The sequence below is a fragment of the Lineus longissimus genome, chromosome 11 (genome assembly GCF_910592395.1).
Source record: "Lineus longissimus chromosome 11, tnLinLong1.2, whole genome shotgun sequence".
Taxonomy (NCBI): domain Eukaryota; kingdom Metazoa; phylum Nemertea; class Pilidiophora; order Heteronemertea; family Lineidae; genus Lineus; species Lineus longissimus.
The window spans coordinates 13,135,865-13,159,969 of NC_088318.1; the positions used below are offsets into that span (position 1 = coordinate 13,135,865).

At 40.4% G+C, this 24,105-nt stretch overlaps 1 protein-coding gene across 3 annotated transcripts in view; it reads left to right on the plus strand.

Moving 5' to 3' along the window:
• The window catches only part of LOC135495345 (uncharacterized), a 29,395-nt gene that overhangs the window by 1,244 nt on the left and 4,046 nt on the right, over positions 1–24,105 (plus strand). For 2 of the 3 annotated variants that reach the window (XM_064783842.1, XM_064783843.1), the window contains exons 2-41: positions 337–913; positions 1,229–1,585; positions 1,835–2,004; positions 2,238–2,460; positions 3,000–3,032; positions 3,249–3,332; positions 3,728–3,879; positions 4,204–4,393; positions 4,893–5,044; positions 5,245–5,395; positions 5,947–6,132; positions 6,501–6,788; positions 7,448–7,693; positions 8,126–8,308; positions 8,533–8,647; positions 9,012–9,156; positions 9,431–9,680; positions 10,034–10,339; positions 10,666–10,859; positions 11,192–11,360; positions 11,651–11,788; positions 12,087–12,195; positions 13,931–14,139; positions 14,462–14,647; positions 14,884–14,970; positions 15,401–15,642; positions 16,120–16,185; positions 16,549–16,648; positions 17,292–17,435; positions 18,100–18,172; positions 18,484–18,675; positions 18,966–19,092; positions 19,440–19,543; positions 19,638–19,740; positions 20,221–20,368; positions 20,764–20,897; positions 21,086–21,168; positions 21,492–21,618; positions 21,977–22,138; positions 22,508–22,637. In XM_064783842.1, coding sequence (XP_064639912.1) covers positions 799–913; positions 1,229–1,585; positions 1,835–2,004; positions 2,238–2,460; positions 3,000–3,032; positions 3,249–3,332; positions 3,728–3,879; positions 4,204–4,393; positions 4,893–5,044; positions 5,245–5,395; positions 5,947–6,132; positions 6,501–6,788; positions 7,448–7,693; positions 8,126–8,308; positions 8,533–8,647; positions 9,012–9,156; positions 9,431–9,680; positions 10,034–10,339; positions 10,666–10,859; positions 11,192–11,360; positions 11,651–11,788; positions 12,087–12,195; positions 13,931–14,139; positions 14,462–14,647; positions 14,884–14,970; positions 15,401–15,642; positions 16,120–16,185; positions 16,549–16,648; positions 17,292–17,435; positions 18,100–18,172; positions 18,484–18,675; positions 18,966–19,092; positions 19,440–19,543; positions 19,638–19,740; positions 20,221–20,368; positions 20,764–20,897; positions 21,086–21,168; positions 21,492–21,618; positions 21,977–22,138; positions 22,508–22,637 — 6,373 coding nt within the window. In that variant the 5' untranslated portion in view covers positions 337–798. Of the gene's footprint in view, positions 1–336; positions 914–1,228; positions 1,586–1,834; positions 2,005–2,237; positions 2,461–2,999; positions 3,033–3,248; positions 3,333–3,727; positions 3,880–4,203; positions 4,394–4,892; positions 5,045–5,244; positions 5,396–5,946; positions 6,133–6,500; positions 6,789–7,447; positions 7,694–8,125; positions 8,309–8,532; positions 8,648–9,011; positions 9,157–9,430; positions 9,681–10,033; positions 10,340–10,665; positions 10,860–11,191; positions 11,361–11,650; positions 11,789–12,086; positions 12,196–13,930; positions 14,140–14,461; positions 14,648–14,883; positions 14,971–15,400; positions 15,643–16,119; positions 16,186–16,548; positions 16,649–17,291; positions 17,436–18,099; positions 18,173–18,483; positions 18,676–18,965; positions 19,093–19,439; positions 19,544–19,637; positions 19,741–20,220; positions 20,369–20,763; positions 20,898–21,085; positions 21,169–21,491; positions 21,619–21,976; positions 22,139–22,507; positions 22,638–23,561; positions 23,739–24,105 lie in introns of all 3 variants that reach the window. The other variant, XM_064783841.1, reaches the window with a different exon arrangement.

Below are 24,105 nucleotides of genomic sequence, written 5' to 3' on the forward strand. Positions count from 1 at the left end.
TACACGATATGTCTCTCGAGTTTTTAGTTTCATACATTTTTCTTCCCCATAGGGGGCACTTCCTGAAAATCATGAAAATTCCCTTCCGCTCTGTAACTTCTGAACGACAAAATATTTTGGCTTGGAATTTGGTGTCTCACGTTACTGGGACACCCAACTGAACCATAAACTTCAATCAATGACAGCCAACAACACCACACGGATTCAAACTACACATTTTTTAAAAAACACCCAACAGCGACGGGGGACATTCAACGCTATGCTTGTTTTCCTAAGTATTTTAAGCATGCTTCGTAACTCGAAATTGCTAGCAAAAATTTCTTTCCTTTTTTTCAGATTTCCGTTTTGCCTGTAGAAGACACGCGAATAAAGCAGCAAAATCCTTTGGCGTTCAAGTTATCTGTTGACATGCGTGAAAGAATGTATCAGAATGTGCATAGTATGAAAACAGTGCGCGTGAAATCTCCTCACTCAACCACAACATCAAGGATCTATCCGACACTTTTCTATCACTTGAAAATATTTCCAGTCTTTTTCAAATCCTTTAAGCCGCCTCTTTCTATTCTTTGGTGAGAATTTGAAGGCCGCAATTTCTTTGCTCTATCTCTCAGAGAAATAACTAAAGGTAAGTGGTCTCATTTTCTCAGAATAACGGGATGGAACTCGCGAATTGGTAAGTACCCATGCTCACATTTGAATATTGCTATACCGGGGTTCACCCCAATCCTTCTTTTAGAAACAACCACTAAGTCACCGACGACGACATCAACGTCGACGATATCAACGACGACGACATCAATGACGACGACGACATCAATGACGACGACGACAACGGCAACGGCCCAGTGTTCGAACCCGCCAAGCTGCATTACGGTACCACCAAGACAGACGCCACCTCCTTACGATTTACACAGTAAGCACCGGTTAAGATATTTCACCTGGTCCGGTATATTAATTTCTTCTGTAGGACTGCTTCAAAGTGGCCAATTCACATTCTTAGATATAAGGCCTTTACATACAGCCTGGAGAATGAGTTCTCCAAATTGCCGAGCATCTGACTTGTGTTGTTGAGAAACGCTTTCTTGATTTGATACTCTTGGAACACGTGCATGTGCATACGATATATATACAAATGTAACTCCCAATGTCATTTTCATGTAGTTCATGCATTTCATGTACAGTTGCATATTTCACGTGTTTTCATTTATTTGATGTCTTTCATCATTAGATGTGCACGACTACACAGATGCGGACGTTCACTGGTCATTCAACCTGGTTGACAAGAAGTGTGTCAACGAGAAAATACTCAAGGGCGCCTTTGACCTGACCAAGGAAAACGGCAACCTAGGTATCACAAGTGGTGCGATGATGAACCCCGGATTCAGCGGGAACAGTTTCGATGCCAAGAGGGACCCCCAGCGCTGTCTGAGCACAGGAGCTACAGACACGCTGCCCAAGAACAAAGCGAAAGGAGAATGCATCCTTGACCCAAGCAAGTGCGAGTTCGGCCTGACGGTCACCATGTGGGTGCGGATGGACATCGACGAAGTCCCGAAAGATACGAGGAGATATTTCACTGCGACAGGTATAGTTTATCATTTACCGATCTTTGATGGCAGTACTTCCGTGATAAACATCGCCCGAAAGTTTTTTTATACGGGTTATTCGTTGACCTTCTAATCTTCTATTTATTAGAACTAATCAAAAAGATGGTTTGACTTTTCAGGAAATACATGTAGGTCGTTGAAATGCTGTCCATTTTGTCGCATTTATAGGCCAATGTCACTTCCGAATTGAAACATAACTTCTACTCTCGGTTATTTTTGCATTGTAGACAAAGATGGCTACGGCATGTACTACCAGTCAACCAAGCTTAGGGTAGAGTTGATGAGTGAAGATAAGATATGGAAGTCATCATGCGACCTCTCCCTGGGCGCGATGGAGAAGCGGCCGTGGATGAACATTGGCTTCCGGTGGAACAAGTGGGAAGATGAGGGATTAGAGGTATGCTGATTATATCTGCGATTTGTCGGTTGCTTCGAAGATTTTACTCCTCCCAAGGCCTTAAGATGTGGAGAGTCAGATATTCTAATGAAAGGAAGAAGAAATGGTGTGAATATATTCATTCTTTGAAGATATCGCACCATCAAATATTTTCACATATAATAGCCTAAGGGTACCTTCGTCCGAAAAACATTGCAAACTCGCCCTGCCCACGACTCGGCGTTTCCTTGCAGGTTCTGTTGCACGGGCAGTCGTGTGTGGACCAGATTAAAAGCACGTCTTTCCGCGGCCAACACGCCCATCAAGTATCAGAGAAGATCCTCGTAGGCTGTAGATTGAATCCTACCACTAGTAAGGAAGAGGACTTCATGATTGGAGGAATCGATGAGGTGGCCTTCTTTTCGCGCCGGGTGCCTGACTCGCAGTTCATTGTCGTATTAGGGGGATACAACATGCGTAAGTATCGATTGAGTGCCCTGTATTTAAACACGAATTGACTATTTGCTGTACATGTTGTGGAAGATCAGACAACTGCGGCCCTTAGTTCACTCTATGAACAAAAGGCATGATCAAACCATCAAACAACATCCGTTGTCCTGACCATTTCCTAATATAAATTAAGACACGCGAAGGTTGCCGAATGGCCTTCAGTAAGCTGAAAAAGTGGATTAACAGAGAGAAATCTAGCTGCCATGGTAGCTCCTCCTTGGCTACAACTAACGCGGAACCGACCATCTCCTGTGGGCATTTCCGTTTTTTACGTTTGTGGGTAGAATCTCATCAACAACAATAGTGACTGTAGCACCCCTGTACGAGGGTCGACAGAGGATCACCACAACGAGCACTTAAAATGAACGAAATCAGCGCCTCGAGTGTCAAGATTGACATTCAGGTACCTTGTTCCTTGTTAGGAATATCGCGGAAGATATTTAGAAAGAAGCAAAGCGAGAATTACTTTTCTTTATTTTCTGAATAATTTGTATTTACGTTTTCAGTGTTGGCTGAAGAAAACCACCTTATTACCACTCGTAAGTATATAGATATAGAAGTGGGTTTTTTTAAATGGCACGAAACATCATTTCAGCGACCTTCCTCGCGTCTTCTTAGCCTTGACTGGGATTATCCATTTGCAATAGCCTACGAATAAAAGTATATCAAATTGAAATTCGCACTTGTTTTCGACTGAAGCCTTAAGAACTTCGCGTGTGTAGTCTTCTAAAATAAAGGTCATTTCAATCTTTCAGAAACCCAACTCTCCACGACAACGGCCTTTCCGCCTTATGATTACGCAAACAATATGATGAAAGTCCAAGGAGCCGTTGCAGGAGGTAATACGTATATTCCGTACTTCGTACATCGTGCATTTAAATTAGAAACCTTGAGTTGCGAACCTACTGGCTATCAACAGAGTTGTATGATAATACGGAAGATCTACACTCATTCTCGATTATCAGGGTCATTTCAGCTTGCCTGTAACGAAAGGTCGGCAAGTGCTGATCAAAAGGCCCCAAAGGATGATCTATCCTAACAGATACAACAATTTCCGCCGGAACTTTTCCCCAATATTTCAAGGCTTCCAGTTGTGTGGGCCAATCAGAACCCCTTGATCGTCCCTTATCTGGTACGGGCTGTAGTATTGAACCAATCACCAAGAAGACAATAGCTGACGACACCGGGTCAAGGTCAGTATCAAAACTAAATTGCTACTTTTCCGTGATTTCAGATTTGAACCCATTCTATAAAATGGCAGACGTTTATTTTCCACTTCGAAACCTTGCTGACCCTGTCAAAGCAACTGGAAATGTGGTGATGGTCTATGGGAGGATGGGGCCAGGTACTGCACCTGAACTTGAAACTGCCGACAGCTTTATCAAGGTAAGCAACCATCCGCAAGTATATTAATGCTTAAACCTAGACTGGGTCCTTTCCGAAATAAAACATTTTCGGCGAATCAAGACGTATAAATTTACGAGTGATCATTTAAATCCGGTGAACATGAAATGAGTTGGACTCCGTCAGCTCATGAATGGATAAATTCGATCATGGTTTCTGTTGTCTAATGCTGGGCTGAAATCCTAGTTCGAGTGTCTTTTTTTTATTCACAAACTGTTCTAGCCTTCTCACTTATACCGTCCTAACGGCCTTCAGTTTACAACTCTTTCCCTCGTGAGTTTGAACATGTCCTACATGTACTTTCAGCTCGGTAATTACAAATCCAAGTGTCCGTCCGGCGTAAAACAATGTGGCAATGGTGTTGCGGTGGCTGCTTGGATCTTCCTTCCGAAAACCTTACCAGACAAGGAGGCCGTGATCATGCTGTCAAGTTTGTTTGGGACCATCGTCAAAGGATGGGCTGTTGTCTGGAATGGCACTACTATTGAAGTAAAAGGTAAGTCGAATCTCTAACCACTGTTAACATGAAAATTAACAAGAAGTTTCTGATTCTATTTCAGTTGATTGATATTTTAAACCAACGCAAAGCAGTATTTCACAGTCAGACATAGCGAGCAAGGATGTTCAGGGACTATGAGGGGCAGTTGTGTAGTGATAGTGCATCAGCCTTATGGAAAGGTCATACATGCCATTGGTTCTTCTCTCGGCCAAGTCGCTGCTTATTTCCGCTACTTGAGATGATCAAATAAGTGACAGAAACCTTTTAGCCGAGTCCGAGATACCAGATACAACCCTCTTACTAAGTAGCATCATGGCATTGTTTTACTGTCACGATACTCCAGAACTATTTATCAAAGTTCTCTGATTATTTAGCACTTAACATTGTATCACACATCCTCAAAACGTTTTACATTTATTTCTGTCTTATCCTACAACCAACATGTACAGAAGCCATCTTACCAATACTAAAACCTCTCAACATTCTTCTTTTTCAGTGGTGGACACAAAAAAAGTCTACTCAGTCCCAGCAGACCGTATAAAAAGAGGATCCTGGTTCAACTTTGCCTTTTCAAATCTGATCAGCGCTAATTCTCGCATGGACATCTACGTTGGTGGAAAGAAGATGCAACACAAAGAAATGGCATACGTAAGTAAAATCATCACAGTATCACCACCTTCATCATCGGCGTCGTCGTCGTCATCATCTCAACCTCCAGGATCAATCTTGCATTAAGTTAGCAACTGTTTGCGTGTTGAAATATCACGCTTGCTTCCAGATATGACACAACATATTGACTAAAGAAAGAATCCATTTCGACATTCTGTTTTGTTATCTTATGATTTCAGAATCCCGTTAAGCTTGGCGACAACGGAGAAGATGGCGATTTCTTAATTGGTCAGAAGTCGCTGAGCGTTCCGAAGCTGCGGGTAACCGATGTAGTGGTCTGGCTGCGATACCTCCACGAGTTTGAACAGCATAGGTTCCTGGGAATAACCGGTGAGTCTCATAACCATCATCATTTTGCGGCAACACTGAGATAACAATTGTGCATCTGGATTTTTGTGCTGGGCAACACGAGAAGGAAGAATTACCGTTACCACATCCGTTGTGAAAACGGTGTGATAAATGGATGTCAAGTGGTGGATAATTGTTTCATTTAATCAACGATTCATGAAAACATATCGAAGTGACTATTGACTACACTGGTTTACGAACAATTCCCTCAGTTTCTTCATCCGGCATTTTACTATGGCCAAATCGTACGATTCTACAACTTCACTGGCAAGAGCTAAAGTTAGTCTGGGGATAACGTGTCGAGTATTATAATTTGTATGCTATGCATCTATAAGGTTCACTCCGGACGCAGTGGACGGGCCTCGTTCCTCACCATAAGGAGACCCAAATAGGATGACGCAATTGATTGTCCAGCGAGTCTGCTGTAAGGGAGTTCCTGGACCTTTATACATGGTATATATTATTGTTTTTATCAAGTTGATACCTGCCCACTTAAATTCAATTGCACACCTAGACACGATTCGATATTTCAGCATATGAAAATCGCATGCTGGCAGAATCAGATGCGTACTGGAGTGCCGATAAATTCATGATTGCTGACCAGACCTCTCTACCGCTGTATAAGACCAAGGCCTCAACTGTCACAAGGGTGGAAGGACCGAATGGCCCTAATAGAGCTTTCAGGATCAAACCAGATGACCAGGGTTGGCTGCTGTTAGGTATGAAAATGAGATTTTTATCTTTATCTATGTGATTCATCGAGCCACCCATAAATGCCTGCCTCCACTGACGCTCGACTTCTAGTCATTGGACTTTGTTCTAAGAAATATGTAGTCGGTTTGAATAACATTAGGCATTCGCAATTATTGTAAACTAGCTCCAATGGAGACTGCCTTTACCATTGCTTTACGAACCAAAAGTTTCTGCCTGAAACTCAGTTGTCGGTAAGTACATGCACTTTGAATATGAAGATCAGCATCATCTCGAAGGAAGAGCAATAAGGATTTCACCGAAATGTTGAGTTGCTGCCATTTCCCATTGAACGGCTGTCTAATCGGCTTAATGAACATATCATCACTATTTGTAGGTGACGACTGGGGTGACAGCATCACTGATGCAATCGGGAAGCTCCCAAAACGCCTCAAATGCTTTACGAGCTTGGTCGAGGGTTGCAAAGATGGCATCACAGTCAGACTCTGGATCAAGCTGAATCGGGTCGACCTCCCCGGGACGAGTTTCATCCTGAGTACTGGCCAACACGACCATATGTCAACAGGCGTGAGCGTGTTCATCAGAGAGCAGATGCTCTTTTTAGCAGTGGGGAGAGGCACGCGCGTCAAGATGGTGGCAATTACGAAGGATTTGCTGCCGATAAGTTAGTTATCAAGTATCTCAGTTAATTGATTTGGTGCATTATCCTCATTTTAGTGGTAAAATGTTAAAACACTTGAGCGCCTGGCAAAGGTGAGATTTTCGTTGCAGTGGCAAGCGGTTATTATACCACGAGGCAAATATGTGCACATGTACATGTATTGTTTGCAATGGTCATTGTAAAATACTCATAACCTGCAAAAAGGGATCTTGATGCACGAGGGGACCTTTTTAACAAATTTAAATACATTTATTATTAAAAACAAACCAATTATTTCGAACCACAAGTTGGGGGACTCATCGCCACCTTTTCTATTCAAGTCCCCTTCCGCTTACTCATCTCAAAAATCAAAACGTTTTTTTCGTACTGGTTATTCTTTCCTGTTGTCGTTGTTTCGCCGGCCATTAAAAATTAGACAGGTCCTCTGCCTTCTTGCACATAGGACGGCGAATGCCAAGTTAGATAATTGGAGAGGATATGCTGGAAACCTAGCTGCTCCAGACAAATAAGACTTTTCAAAATGCATGCACGAAGGTCTATTTTAGAATGTCAAAAACTATTTTTTCGTTATATTGAAATTTCTGATGATGTTGATGTTGATTATTAATGCAGAACCTGGTGGTACGAATGAATTATTTAATCGTTATTTCTTCCTTACTCAGATAAATGGATGAGGGTCGTATTTTCATGGTCTCCCGATTATCCGCTTTGGGCCGCGATAAACGGTGAAGTTCTGGTGAAAGATAATCGAGGCCGCTACCAACGGAGAAAAACGAACTGGTTCCAGAGGCCAATGATTGGTCGAGAGAATTCTGATGCCAAGGAATTATTTGGATTTGCCGACTTTGATCTGCAATACGTGTCCTATCTCGGCAAGTACATGCCGAGTGACGCTTTGTCTAGAGATGGTAAGACATTTTAAGAATTGTTTATTGCATGATATTTTTCTAATGCAGGTAACTTTACACGTCAATAAAGAGACACAGACGAACCCGGTTATAAAAAAAATGTCAAGGAATCAAAAATTAGTAATTAATCGATATAGTTTAATCCGACGTTCATTATTAATAATCAATATAACGGGTAGGTCACAAAAAGAAATACATTTTACAGTGATATTTTCTGCGTACTTGTTCATGTAGAAGATTGAAACCAAAATAAACGAATGAATGTGTCTAATGTGTTCAGAGTTATCCATTATTTAGGTATAGAAGAGATTTTTTAAACGTAGTGGTTTCTGAGGGTTCTATGATAACTATGACAATGATGTTGGTGTGACGCTAAAGCAGCCGATAAAAAGAACACAATAATGATACTCGATCGATATCTTCTGTTTCCAGTAAATAATTTTTACGAGGGTGCCGCATATTTCTGGGACAGGAACACGCTGATCTCGAGTACACTTCGTCTCCTTCAGAAGACCATGGACCTCAATGGCATAGCGCCCGGCCCATCGAACAAGGATGTTCTGGACATGAAGAAGTTCATCTCCTTGACAGGATTAAACGCTAGAATCATATTGGGTGAGGAGGACGTCGATTACGCTTCGTTCTAAATACTTACATATTTTATCAACAATTAAGCAACTAATCAGTACCTTACATTTAGTACGTATACATATGTATACAGGAAGTGCTAGTAGCTTTTTCGATTTGAAAGGTGTTGTGACGCTGCGCAGCTAGTCTTTAGCTGGTCCCCTTTTTTCTTCTTTCTGTATATAGTCGTTACTTCTTTAATCAATTTCCAGGGAGTTTTAAGGATGAGTGCATAAGTAACCCTCAACTGTGTGAGGATGGCCTCACCGTCTCTGCATGGTTCCGAGCACGCAAGCTCGCCGACTTATTAGAAAACACATTGATTAGGTTAGTGGCTTTCATGCGATTTCGCTTTTATATATATTATTATATATTTTGTAAGCAGACGCCCCTGCAGATAAAGCTTTCGCCATACAATCACCGGTACCGCCAACGGGAGAGTGTTGGTGACCTGAAATTGTATTGACCTATCGCAAGCTCGCCGCTGGCCAAATCGCAGTCATGGTGGATTCTCCGCTTGGTCTGATCACTGGGTGTTTCGTAAATGGACAGGTATAAAATGTATAAATTTTGTCGAGATAAAGCTTGTTGCATCATGCGTTAAAAAAGGATAACAAAACTTATGTTGTTAAGTAGCATGCGCAATCATTACCTTGAGATGTTCGATGAAAACCAATGTTGAAATTTTCAGTTCGACGCAGACGACACCAATTAAACCTACGGGTGAAGAGAAGGAAACGGGGTTCAAGGTAGTTATTACCTCGAAGGCCAACGGGCAGGTGATCGAAGCATTCCTGCGGACACCGACTCATGTTTGGAGAGTCACAACGAAAAAGGTAAGAATATGTTGAATTTGGATCTTTATGTTAGCATGAGAATGTTTTCGAAGAAATGATTCAGCAAGATGGAACAAGGTTGGACGAATTTATAACAAAATCTAAATTATGATATCAACTCTGCGAGAGATACGTTGAGGGGAGCACGCTGCGAGAGGTATTATGGTGAGTAATAAATCATAGCCGGTCCCTAACATCGCGCTGAAAAGGGATGTCGAAGCACTTTAAGGATTTTTGAACTTTGATATATAGATGTTAAATATTCCCATTTCAGGTGGTCCCGATGAATACTTGGTTTAACCTTGGCTTCACATGGTCCCTCACCACGGGCCTGAAGGTGATACTAGATGCCGAGAAAATAGCCGAGACAACATCCGGGACTGCGCAGACCAATACCTTCGCAACCAATACTTTTGCTGTTAGGAATAACGCAGGCATTGAAGTTCTCCTCGATGTCTACAACCTTGCTGTGTGGAATTCTGTGACACCTGAAACCAAGTTGCACACTCTGGTTGGAATGAAAGGTTCGTGTTCTCCAGTGGGATTGCTTAATTTGTTTCTTTAAACAGTGTGTGATCAATAAATGTTGCAAAGCCCGGCGTGCCTTTGGCCTTGGGTGGTCGCGCCCCGAATTTACGAAGCGGTGTTAGATCCTTGAGACTAAGTAACTTATTCAAAAATTAACAAATTTTAAAGACTGCCTCCTCGAATACTCCGAGAACTACTGTCCATATTCCAAATCAACATTGTGCCTCCTGTCTACTTAATGCATCCATTTGTGTTTGATTGATTTGTTATAACCTGATTGTTGAGATGAGTAATGAAGATCGAATATTGAAAGTCAAATATTTCGGTAATTATTTGTTTTAAATTGTAGCCGACCACTTCTTAAAGACACAAAACAACGACTTCTTCTATCCCTTTGACAAACCATGGACAGACCTGATTCAGCCGCCATCTCAGTTGATGAGCAACGCCACCTATGGGACAGATCGTTTCGGGAAAAGGGCGGGAAAAACGGAGAAGAACGGCAATGTATTTCCTTACGTGTCTCTTGGCAACCACAGTACTGGTTGCGTGGTGGATCCCTCCCTTTGTAAAACAGCTGTCATCGTTGGCATGTACTTGCATATGCAAGAAGGAAACCGAGGTACCCTGTTTAGCTCAGGAGCGCAAGCTGAAGGTATGATTGACTCCTGATTGATTTAGAATACTCTATTTTCACTTTTATATGGTCACTTCGCATCTTTTTGGTCTCAAAAGTCACTTTTTGACAATTAAATTGCTTTACTTAATCTCGCTCTTTACTTTGTTGTTTTTAAGATACAGCGTTAAGTAAAATCTCTTTGGGTTCATTTTGATAAATGTATCGAGTTGGATTTTGTCCTGTTTTGCCAAAGGTGGCTGAACAACTAAGTGACTTTGGGGCGAAACGACTAATGGAAGGAGACATAAAAGCATTTTCTAGTATTTCATGGAAGCGCCCATTTTATCATATGCGTGTTCCAGGCAACCGTGGATTCCTAATCGAACAGGTTGGCGTCAACGGTGACACCCTGAATGTCACTGTGGCTGATGGAACAAAGGTTTGGTGGAAGACGTGCTCGGCTAATACGAGGAAGTGGTTCTACGCTCAAGTGGAGTGGACCCCGATTAAAGGCATCACAGTTTTCCAGGATGGTTGGGAGATCACCGCCATTAGCGTAAGTTAGAAAGAAATTATAAACTGAGGGAGAGGAGACAGGAATTCGGTGGGCGAGATTTAGTTTCACGGAGTCGCAGAGAGGACGAACGTCTCCACCAACTCACATACATCACGCAGGCCATAGTCGGGCAAAAGCACTGTACTGCAATGCGATGTCGAATGCATTGAATGTAATGTCAAATTCATTGGTCAATGGTTCGAGCCTGCTCAAGAACTAAAACACGGCTTCGGCAGCGTATTTAGGTCCGCGATATCACCCATTACATTGTACGTTGTCTACGGTCGAAAACCCATCTCAGCAATTCCATACAGTATCTAACTCTTTTACAGGAAAAAGTTATAACCGAGGCTCGAAAAAAGATGGACCACCACATAGTAACCCTAGGCAGAAACAACGACAATCTCTATACTGGTTTAGTTGATGCCGAATTTGATGACATCACGTTCAAGTATGTCAAAGGAGCTAGCAGTAAAATTCCCAAAGTAGACCCAGTAAAAGGTACGGGATTGTTTGTAACTTGGGCAAGTCACTTTATGATTGCTACCTCATTTTAATAGGACGTAAAACCAATAAGCATTGTCCCTGGATTGGTCGGATGCCAGAGTACCGGTACACCAAAGATCAAATCTAAGTGAGAAACATGTGGATTGGGTAATATGTGTTGAACTCCTCATTTGGATCGAAAGCAGTCTTTTTATTAGAAATGGTGTCCTGTCTACAGACGTTCGCGTAGAGACGTACCACTGTGCACTTTGTTATTTGCATCAAAGATTTGATTTTTTCAACAGAGAGCTGCTACGAGAACATGGATGTGATAAAATACATTGATAGGAATGATGGGCTCAACGTGACGAATGGAGAATGGGTAGCCGATCGTTTCAATACAATCACTGCGCTGAAATTGACAAAAGGTTCGGTCACAATAGGTAAGTTCTATCCAAATACTTTTACCAAAACTCGATCGACCGAAATCTAACAATATTCGACGTTTTCTTCATGTTCGGGCCAAATCTGACAATACTTGAACCTGTTCTTCAAAATTTCGACAATAGTTGAACATGCCCTTTCTTTCAAAAACTAAAATACTCAAACATACTCATGGCCATTATGAGAATAATGAACGATTTTTTTCTGCTGACAACTCTGAGTGATATATTCTTTCTAAATCTAACAATATTCGTTCATGATTTTTCTTCTTTACGATAGTTCTATTCGTTTCTCTAGATTATAAAGGAAAGTGCTTGAGTGACCCAACGCCTTGTAAAGAAGGAATAAGCATATCATTCTGGACATTGATGAACAACCTAGCCATAACGGAAGGATATCTATTCTGGTATGTTAGCTTGCTTAGCATATAGCAAAACAGCTTGAAATAGTGTTTGAACAGATAAAATGTATGCTGCATATGACAAAATAACAGGTAACCAGTATAGTATGGCAAGCCGTTTGCTTCAAAAAGTCGAGATGATTTTTTTCATATGGCAAGCCGTTTGCTTCAAAAAGTCGAAATGATTTTTTTTCTAGTCGAAATGATTTTTTTCAAGTCAAGAAAAAAAATTTGAAATAAATTTCTTTTTTCAAGTCGAGATATTTATTTTTCTTCTCATTTAACTTATTGAAGTTAAATCAATTAATAAAAATTTCACTGCGAGAAAAAAATGATTATAAAAATTAAAATAGTGTTTGTAAAATATAATAATGATACATAATAAATACCGAAATAGTGTCGAAAGTAAAAATTTCATACTCGAGTAAAAATTTCATACTCGAGAAAATAATCAGTCGAGCGCTACAAAAATAAAGTCGAACATTATGACGTCATCAGTTTTTGTGTACATTGCGCGCGCCGCCTAATTCAACACCTGGCCAGCCGCGATCAGGCCCGTGTGTCGTGTTATTCTGCAAACCCTCTATCGCGTGCAATACCTGATCGTTAGTGCTGTGCATAGGCACCAAGACCTCCGCAAAATCTTCTGCCAAAACGGAACCGGTGTAATGTTTTTGAGTGTTTCTGTTTTTGAGTGTTTCCCCTCATTGTTTGGGAACGCTCAAAAATAGATTGACAAGTTTTTCTGTGTATCCCCCCTATTGAAAAGTCGTGGTCTCTCTAGCTGCCTATTGTTTGGAAACACTGACACATGGGGAACAACCACAGATGTTACACCGGCACCGAAGTGATCGCATGCACGTATATACAGCGCACTCAGAATTCCTAGAATGTCATCTAGTAGCCTGGAACAGTTCTCTAGTTTGTTTTGATCTAATGATTGTCTGGCCCTTTCAGATCGCCGGACCATAGCGGGACACTGACGCAGACACTCGGCAATGTCAACAACATCGCCTCCCGCTATCTTGCATACTGTATAGACTGGTCCCCTGCTATGTATATATGTGGGCATTAGAATGCGAAGTCAGCAAGAGAACGGTTGGGGACGAGTCTACATACTGTACACGAAAAGTGATGACGTCATAATGTTCGACTTATTTTTTCTGTCTCGAATGTGTTTTTTTTTTGTTGAATAGGAAATTTGTCATTTACAATAAATTTTTATCGACTTGAAAAAAAATTTAAAAGAATTAGAAAAATAATCAACTGATAAGTTGTATATAAAAAAATTAATGAAAAAAACTTTTTTTTTTACTTAAAAAAAAAATATGTATATATATTTAAAAAGTCGACTTAAAAAAAAAAAAACTTGTAGAATTGAAAAAAAATGTGTAAACTTGAAAATACTAATCTCAACTTTTTGAAGAAATTTCTTGACTTGAAATATTTTTTCTTGACTTGAAAAAAAAATCTCGACTTGAAAAAAATCATCTCGACTTTTTGAAGCAAACGGCTTGCCATAGTATAGAGTCGTCATAATTTGAGTTTTCCACAGATTTAGTATTTCGGCGACGTGATCGGGGCTGAGTGATCTAAAGACCGAATTAAAAAAATTGGACTCCTATGCTCACGACATCTTAACAGAAATTCTGAATTTCTAGCTGCTTCATTGTATATCGAATGCAAAGAAGGAGTATAAAACTTACCATTTATTGAAGTAACTTTTCAACCAAAATTATAGTTCTGGTGCACCAACCTCTCGTGGCATCGCAGTCACAGCCAAACTGGAGGCCGGAACAGCAACACTCAAGTTCATCGTCCAAACTGATACAAGTAAATGGGAAGTGTCGGGAACGACAGCTGTCAATAATGCTACCGATTGGATCAACATCGGTCTCACGTGGAAATCGGTTGATGGATTGAAAATATTCTTTAACGGCACACTAAAAGGTAAATACGTTATGGATACCCACCCTTGGCCAAGCTAATCGTGCTGTAGTCAATGGGAATTATCAATTGATACTGAGTCCTCGGGACAGAAAAAACAGATTTCCCGTCTCGTTCCCGCATCGGCGTTGCCGCCAAAGTCCCCAACGGCTTTGGCCTTCGGTGGATCAGCCGCATATGGCACATTTCCTCGTGAGGAAAATACTGTCAATCGTATCTAGCTGTGCAAAATCGCAGATGGATTCAGCAATTTCGCTACATACCTAATGTGTTTTTGGAATGTCATCTTAAGTCAAACCTATTCAACACATGCGCTCTTTTTCAGCCTCTACCGCAACAAAGACGCCGAGTACAGTCGCCGACACCCACACGACCGTGGTCCTTGGCAAGCCTTCTTTCGCCGATGCAAACTACGCGAACGCCGTGTTTGATGACCTGGCCATCTGGTACAATGCTTTACCTGCTCTCAACCGATGGAAATCACTCGGAGGGTTATGTGGTGACGTGATCGGTGAGTTGATGCCCTCAGAGACACTCTTAGGAACTAGTGGGCGTATGCGACGGTAATATCGCAAAAGACCCACTTCCTTGCAAATTCCTGGCGACGAATTTGTTCTGGTCTTTAATGTAGAACCACAAACTTATTACTTCAAAGTTAGAGGTAAGGCTGATGATAGAGTATTGCTGACAACTTCAAAGCTACCGATTAAATATACATAATCAGACGATTTTCTTCACTTTTTCTAGAAACCGTTGACCCAAGTGCATTCACTCCACCACCGACAACAACAACGACACCGGCTCCTACCACCGCGTGGGTGCAACCAACTGACAGTAAGTTGATATGTAGCAGTGAGAGTACATCAGCATTGAGCCATCAGGACCAATAATACCTTTATGATGACAATTTTCTTGCTGCAAACTAAACTAAGAGCTTGTGTAACCAGAGTCTTTCTATACAAGGGTCTGGTCACCGGCAGCTTTCCTTTGATCACATGTATAGAAAGACTCTGGTGTAACTAAGGCAACTATGTCGCTACCAGTGCAACTAAAAACCCGTTGCGTAATTTTTTTATTTTTTTTTTACATTGCACCTCCCTCCCACTGGGCCATTTAATATCTATACCGCTATGTTCAGCAGCAAAGCGTGAGCTGTATTTATCCCTCTGCACAATCTTAAACCCGCAGAAGTTGTGTTTATAATTCATGGACACATGGTTTTTAGAAAAAAACATAAACAATCTCGTATCTTCAATGTTTTCAGTTACATGCAATATATGGAAATGTATGGTCTGCGCCTCATGTGAAAGTCCCGCCCTGCTGTTGAGCTTCGAGAGGATCAGCTTCGACTATCCGGGAACGGATGTCAAATGCGTCAACGAGGTTTTGAGAAGCTGTATGAACAGTACCATACTTCCATTGAAGATTACACAGCATTTAACGATGGGTATCAACGCTTCGACAGTAATGAACATCAAGAAAAAGGATATCGCAAAGGTCGCGCAAGTAAGTGAAACTGTTCCATACATTTTATCTTTCTATGGTGAATTTGGTTGCTTCGAAGGACGTATAAAAAGCCACTGCCTTATTGCTGCATCATTTTCTTCATTTAACAGTCACCTGACTCAAGAACTGCAAATTCAGTCTCTGTTTAAAATTCCAAGCCGAGACGTGTTACAGGTACATTTGTTCTTCACTAGCAGTTGTTAGAGATATTGCTGGGACTACTCACGTCCATCTTGCTGCAGCATTTAGAAAAGATTTATGTACCCGGGTAAAAATTTACATTTTCCGGAAGATATTAATTCAAGATTTCGAGCAACATGTATCTTATTGCCCGTGTCGGAGTAAAACCTGCCATATCCCCGAGGCAAAGGAATGTGTTGTGCACTTTTAATATCTGGCATTTTAAAGGACATGTGCATGTATTTGGTCATAGCTAATATTTTGCATATGCCATTAGTCCTGTCCCTTCTTTTTCAGTCTTATTACCCGGTTGCTGACAATATGTTGAATAAGAAAAATGCACCCGAATGGAAAGCTAAACCTGTAAGACAGCTCTTTATATCTCTGTTTTTATCCAAATGTAACTTTTTCCATGGCAATGGGTCTGATTAATTTCTTTTGTCTCAATGATCGAGAAGGTAACATTTGCACTTCTTGTGAATTTTAAGAAACACTTTAGGACCTTATAAAACTGAAAATATAGAGCCGAGTGCAATTTCAAAGCAAGTGAAATTTGTTTAGTGACCTCACATCGAGTATTCACTAAAGCCTCACGTGTTAAACTAGCTACTAACTTGCTTCACGTGTAAAAAAGAACTCCCTCTTGGATTGCAGCTGAAGAGAGGATGTGTTCCTTTTTCTCTTGTCTATTTTTTGCTATTTCTATAAATACAGTGGCTTTTTCAGGGCGATTATTACGATGCTATGATAACCACTCATGAACTGACAAAGCTATTAGCAATACAAAAACAATGCAAGCAAACCTATCGGAAGGAAATCAACTTTCGTAAGTATATCAATTATCATGATCAAAATAACTGTTGTACTAAATTTGTATTAAACCTGTTCCGTTACAGAGCCAATTGACACAAGTTATGCGCACCATTCAGGCGTTGTCTGGTGCGGAAGCAAAGAGAAACCCATGCGAAACTGGAATCAACGATGAGAAGAACTTTTGTGAGCAGAATGTTTATGGAATCTTGAGTTTGATATTCTGGCTTTTTGCTTTACTAGTCAAGCTTCGTTTTGTTAATTGTTAATTTTTAACAAATTCAAGTTCAATTGCGTGATTTTCTCACACACGTCACTGATGATATCCGCAACATTTTCTTACACTTTATTTCTGCGTAACACTTTGCATTTGAATAATTTTTTGCAACAGGGAAGGTTCCTTGCAGGGAAGATTCAAAAACCATCTGTTTTCAGTCTGTGGTAAATCTAGCGTTCTTGAAGATAGATTAAACATGCGAAACTAGCATGACATTCATTTAGTGGGTTTCTTCCCGCTTCTTTTATACTTAATAACTGCACCATGATGGTTTTAGTAATATAAAGTGCGAGTGTCTTACTTCTCAATACGGTTAATTTGCATGCTTCATGTAATAGAATCATTATTATTTTCTCACAGTCACGGTTTTATCATTTTGCAGTTACTGCTAGTATCCTTTCGTCCAATACATGCAAAGAGACCATATCAATATTTCCTAATATATCTGACGGAGGCCTTCGGAAGTCATGGACTGAAGACGAGTTGACGGGACAGGAACTACGAATAAAATATGCTAACAAGTCAGGTGGGTTAAAAAAATTGATCTAAAAAAAGAAAAAAGGAGTGATATACAGTGACACTTAGGTAGTGATTTGAAAAATATCCAGTACAACTTTTATATATACTTGATCTGCTGGGTATTGAATATCAATTTTTAAATTATCAGATGGTCTAGGTCCAATCGTACCCCAAATTCTGGCGTACCAAAAAAATTATTTCTATGCTCAAACTGAATACATGTACTTATCCGATTCTCATGAACGTAGTACTCGATGTATATGACGAATTAGAATTATAGGCAACAATGGCATGATGCATCTGGTTAAAAAATAAGGAAATAACCAACTGATAAGCCTCAAGTTGAATTTATTACACTGGGTTTTTACATGACCACCGGGAATCCCTCCATCTCATTGGACAAACAGCGTCATGTGACCAGTCCATAAAAAGAGCGTTTCCATTGACGTCACGTCACGTCCGCGGGCCACCTCATTCTTTTTTAACCAATCATGACCGTTGAAATGGACGCAGTGAATTGTGAATTTATTTGCAGTTGAGTGCCGGAATGTTAGAGAAAAAATATAATCCCTTTCTTGGCCAATGTGCATATTTCTGCCTCTCCAATGTGATATCAGCCGAAAGCCTTTTTGTTCTCCAGTATAACTCTTCATCATAATTACATTCTTCAGATAAATATGCTGCGAATCGTCAGATTGTATACTCCATCTTTGTCTCAGTCTCTACAAGTTATTCAAAGGTCATGTAAGTATCAAACAAAGAAATACGAATTCATCCACATGGTTATTCCTACTGTATACGGTGACTGGAAATCGACCGACATCGCATGAAAAAAACCTCTGACACTCTATTCTGTTTTCCTCGAGCGCTCGACTTCTTATGTCAAGCACTCGAGATAAAAAGTGGAGTCGAGTCGAGATAAGATTTTTCATGTCATGTCCTTTACCTTTACCTTTTCAAAAGCTGAAAAAGCTTTTTCAAACAGTATGTTGACCTTAATGGTATGCATCTTTTCCCGACATAGTAGTTAATATATTCATTTTTTTCCATTCTAGTTCCAAAGAAGTAAACTTAACATCGGCGGTCATGATAAACAGCAATGTAATGCAAGTGAATCTAGACCCACCCTTCGAGCAGGGAGATGAGCTTTGTTTCAAAATGAAGCATCGCGTCTCGAATGAATACAAAGATAAGAAGAAGCGTCTAAGAAAAATGGACACTATCTGTTCCTATTGTGAATATGACTCGTAAGTATACTAGTAGCTTTAATAGGCGTGCTTGAGATAGGTCAGGCCATTGTTTTTCACTGAAATAATCAGACCCATCTCATGACATGTTATCGACCATAAAAGGTACCAGAACATACATGTATATCCCCTATTCTTCCATCCTTGACCACCGCAGGGGTAAATTCTCATAGTGCATCAGCCGTATGCGTTATGGTCTATGCATGAGTAAGCTACCTGGACAGGATGAGTTATATGTTGCCATCCCGCGGCGATTCCCTGTCTTTGAAGTGGCTTTTTTCCTTCTTCAGAAATGGTTCCCCCAAGGCCTGGGGAACGCAAGGTGTGAGAAAGATCAAATCAGATGCTCACAGCACGGAGTGTTGCAGTACACATACCACTAACTTCGCGATACTTATGCAGCCCATACCAGTGTTTGTAAGTACATTTGTACACGTACAATGACATACCAACCGATACAGCATACAGACTACGTTTGCCTAAGTTACTCGATATAAGAAGGTATTCAGTATTTGATACGCCAAGATGAATGAGCAAGGCGTATTTCTGAATTTCTTGGGCGTCCATAGTGTACCGGTACGGTATACGCCTATAGAACCGGCTTTTAAGTATTGCATTTTGCAAATATCTCAAACGGGCCGTGTCGGGAACATCTTGTATCGTGTAGCTCTATGACCCGCCATCAGCCCGGGTTTTATTACGGGTACACATGTACAGTTTATGGACAAACCGCCTGTTTTACTCTGGCTCCTCTTGTTTTTCAGGTTCCTAGCGTACATGAGAAGGTGCTGTCCGTCCTGACATACATCGGCTTGACCATCTCTCTTATCTCACTACTTATCTTCTTCTTCTTGATCGTACTGAATCCGTGAGTATTTTGAATTTAACTTACCAGATGCTGTCATTTCGATAAAAGATAAAAAGATGAAAGATAAATAATTTCATATTCTGCTTTATTTCAGTCATCTCTTAAATGAAAGAAATGTCATCCACCTCAATCTAATTGTGGCCATGATCATCGCACTGTTTATGTTCCTAATCTCGGAGTTGGTCACAAAAGAAAAGGTAGAGTCTTTACTGAAATCATTTGTTCCAAACCTTTTTACCCATTGCATTGTTCTTACCTTTAATCTGATCATAGCCTTGACAGTAAGACAATAAATTATGATTTACAGGTGTGGTGATGCGAAGGCACAGAAAAAGCAGTTATCATAGGTGTTTGGTTATCTTGATTCAAAACTCGTTAATCGAGCTATTTTATCTGAGCACGAAGAGCTGTAAAAGCCACAACAGTGCAGTGATACACCTTCGACTATACATGTTTTGAATTTGCTATTTGCTTTTATTTTGTTGACGATTGATTTAATTTATAATTTGTAACATAAACTGCTTAAACTGCATAAAGTGATGTGAAACAAAAATAAATGAATAATAACCATGACTGCTCTTAATTCAAAACTGAGTAATTTTTTTTAGTCTGATAAACATCAGTCGTTTTGGTGCATTTGTTACATTTATGCCTGAAAATTCCTTTTTCCTTTTTAGGCAATTTGCCAAGCGGTGGCCATACTTATCCATTTCTTTTTCCTGGCGACCTTCTGCTGGCTATGGGTAGAAGCCCTCTACCTCTTCTACGCTGTCACGTCAGGGATCACCAAGGGTCGCCTTAAGTGTTATATACCATTTGCCTGGGGTAAGTTGTAACAGACGTGAACAGATTAGTCAGAGTCTAGAAATAGGTGCTTGATAATGATAAGTAAACGTTGGGCGTCTGAGACTAACGACATCATGCTCAAACTCAGCTTCATCGAATGCGATACTAACCTACTGGTTTTCTGCCAGGAATGCAACCAACACTTATGACTAAATATGAAGAAAATTATGGAACTATAATAATCATTAAGCAAAACATGGAAGCACATTAAATGGTCAGGATAGGAAATAACGTCTTGTAATTATCAACAAACCTAAATAAGACAGTTTATATGTGATCAGTATTTCGTATAATTGCTCGATTTCCAAAGGCGAGCGAGGTAGCCCACATGCGCATATGGCTCTATGGATATAATTACCTATTTTCGTTTTTAGGTGTTCCTTTGGTGATAGTGTCAGCAGTCGTTGGCATGAACGTGGACAACTATGGGTCCGACTGGAAGTGTTGGCTGAATGCGGACGGAAACGCTATATATTCATTTGTTGGTCCAATATTGTTGCTGATATCGGTAAGTGATGCTAAATCAACTGTAACAGTCATTCTTATTAAAAACTGCCTGCTATTGCGTAAGGAACCGGTTCTTTGAGCTCTCATTCAGGGAGGTCAACATATTGGGTTGAAAAGTCGGTCACAAGGAGTGGACACGTACATTGCATAAAAAAATTGCTTTTGAGAGAATATCGCTTTTTCATTCAGCTTAATGCTTGTGTGATGATGATTGTCTTGTGTAACCTGTCAACACCTGCAATAAAGAGAGAAGACACACTTTCAGACATAAGGTAAGCCAAGTCCTTCTTTAATGTAACTGGTTTTAGAATATGACAGCGTTACTAAACATACATGTATATATGCATCAAAGCCACCCAGCCAATTAGGCTTCGTCCTCCTGACACCAATAAATTCAGTCTCTTCATCTGCCAATGTTTTTTTAGAAAGGACGTGATTTTGAAACAAACCTTTTGGAAAATATTTCAACAACATTATAGATTATTAAATGAATTTCAAGAGAGAGTATCAGGTGAGAGCACTTTGGACCGCGTTTAATCTTTGCACTACATCTCCGTCGCTGCTCGTTCCTCACTCGCCTTTTCTTCACTTTTAGGAAAGCCGTCAAAAACACCATACTTTTGATACCAATACTTGGTTTAACGTGGGTTCTTGGTCTGCTGTCTGTATGGGATCCTACCTGGGGTCTGTTGTATGTCCACGTCATTCTCAACACCCTTCAGGTAAGCGGTAGACATTGTCTTGGTCAATTTGATATCATTCTTTCCCTGGTTATCAAGGAAAATCGCTACATTATGTACAATTGGTGTACGTAAAGATAGCACGTATTCTTTGTGGTCCACCTTTTCCACCCATGTTCCCTTCTGCTTACTCCTTCGGTACCATATGCATTCGTTCCCTTCTTCTTTTATGTGATCTTACCCGGGCCTTTTGGCTGCGGCTTTGTCCTCATTAAAGAAAATGATAAGTAAATACCATGGCAGCTCTTTCAGTGCAACAGTACTGGTTACAATACTAATGCCCAAGTTGGAATAATCTACATAACAAGCAGAATTGACATTTGATCTGTTTCTGTTTCAGGGCTTTTTTATCTTCCTGTTCTACTGCGTGGGCACGAAAGAATTACGCGACAAATTGCTCTGTCGCCGTGGTACATCCGACATTAGCTCATTCACAAGTAAAAATTCTGACTCACTCGAGAAGTTGGTCAGTCGAGACAAGGCTACAGAAGTGTTTTATTTGGTAAGCATGAGTTGGTGATAACCTACTGCCAAGACCAAGACGATCTCCCAGTTGTGAAGGTTTTTATATACTGGTAGCATTCAAGTTTTGCACATTTGGATATGTTGCTGTACATGAGCGAATGGAGATTTGCGAAGGAATATTTGGCCCTTTTTTATCAAGGGAAGCATGGTGACGAGAGAGCTGCGGTATCAAATTAGCAAAGGATTGCGTTAAGTTCTTTTTCTTCAGCAAGTTTTACAGTTACGTGAGCCAAGGAGGAAAGTATCTTAAGTGCTTTGTCGTATTACTTTACTGAAATTATGCTGCCGTGACTGGGATCAAATTGCCTTGTGTTTATAATCAACTTAATTGTATGTTTCGCTGCAGAATCCTCTTCCTGGGACGAGTGCAAACTACGTTCCCGTCAAGCCCCAGCCCAAGAGTCGTCCGGTCACTCCACGACTGGACACGCCAAGGAACACGCATGAACGACCGCCACTGTCACCTCCACCAGTCTGTAAGTATCTTTGTTAGGTTAATAAATATCATTGAAAGCAAATCTACCCTAAATTCTAGACCAGGGACTGGTATCAATAAACCTTAATACCATCTCATTAGTTAAAACTTCTGCATGCCTATTCCGGATAGTGTTCATTTCAAGTTCATTAATGTAGAGCATAAGCAGGAGTTATGACCAACAAAGAGGATTAGCATTTTATCGTACAGGACCCTTGGCTTATCAGTTTCTCATTCGGAGTTGGAGACACCAGCCTTCGAGTAAATCTTCTTCAATTAATTTTGTTTACACTAAATAGCATAAACGTTACCGCGCCCGCTGAGCAACAGCTAAGGGCCCTGATATCAAAACTCATTTCGAATGACAACACCAGTATATCATACACATTAAAATATGTTTAAAGCAAAGTTGGTATTTTGATTTGACTACTCTCTGGAACAGATATATTGGTATCAACCACTGATTAAACTTAACTCAATGACTTAATGTTAAACAGCCGGAAGTTATGTACAGTTGATATTGCGCAGTTGAATAAAAACAGAAATTTGCTGAGTTTTGCAGTAAATTATTAATTCAACGCGTGATCGATGACTTGTATGTCTTAAATCGAAGGCTTGGAACCGATTGTAATAAAACTTGGAAATGAAATTTAAATAACTTGTAACACTGTTTTGCATCGAGTTAAATTGTTGAATTTGATCAGCATTGAAATAAAATTGTCTTGTTTTGTAATTGGTACAGTGTGTCCCCAAATAAGTGAGTAAAAATATACTAGATTAAAAAGTAATGTAATGTTGCATCCAAGGGGTTATAGCATGAATTAATGAAGAGTAATTCGTTAATATTTGTCCTGATCTGTAAAAACACTATAAATATTTTAACCAGTCATAATAAAAATTTACCAACCCTTCATTTTGCCATCAGACTTTCCAGAGGAACGTAGGAGGATATCAATGCCTTGGACCGACCGCTTGACACCCGACATCCTGTACGGGTCTCAGGAAACTAGATTAATGGAACCCCCAGCCGCTCCTGAACCAGTTTTCCCCGCAGAAACCCCAGTTATTCCCGAAGAAGTTGATTGGTGATGCCATGTGCAAGGTGCCCACATAGATAGTCTCCTTACCACCCTTACTTTTCCTCTGTGTGTGAAATCCAGTATCCAAAATTTAATTTGGGTGGGGTTCACCTAGATTAGTGCCCTTCCCACCATCCTTGATCCTGATCGATTTCCTCCCCATCCGCGATGATGCTCCTTCCTGCTTATAGATAGTCGTTTGCCATTAGGGAGGTTATGATCAGTTCCGCCCGCGAGAAAGACAATCATTATAGGGGAGAGGGTTTAAGTGTTTCAAATCGTCAAGACGAGCGGGAAAATTACCTGCGAGTCTTCATCTCGTAAGTGCTTTCCAGCTTCGATCGATTTAGCACTCGTCGCCACGGTGAAAATATCTTAACTGCAAATGCG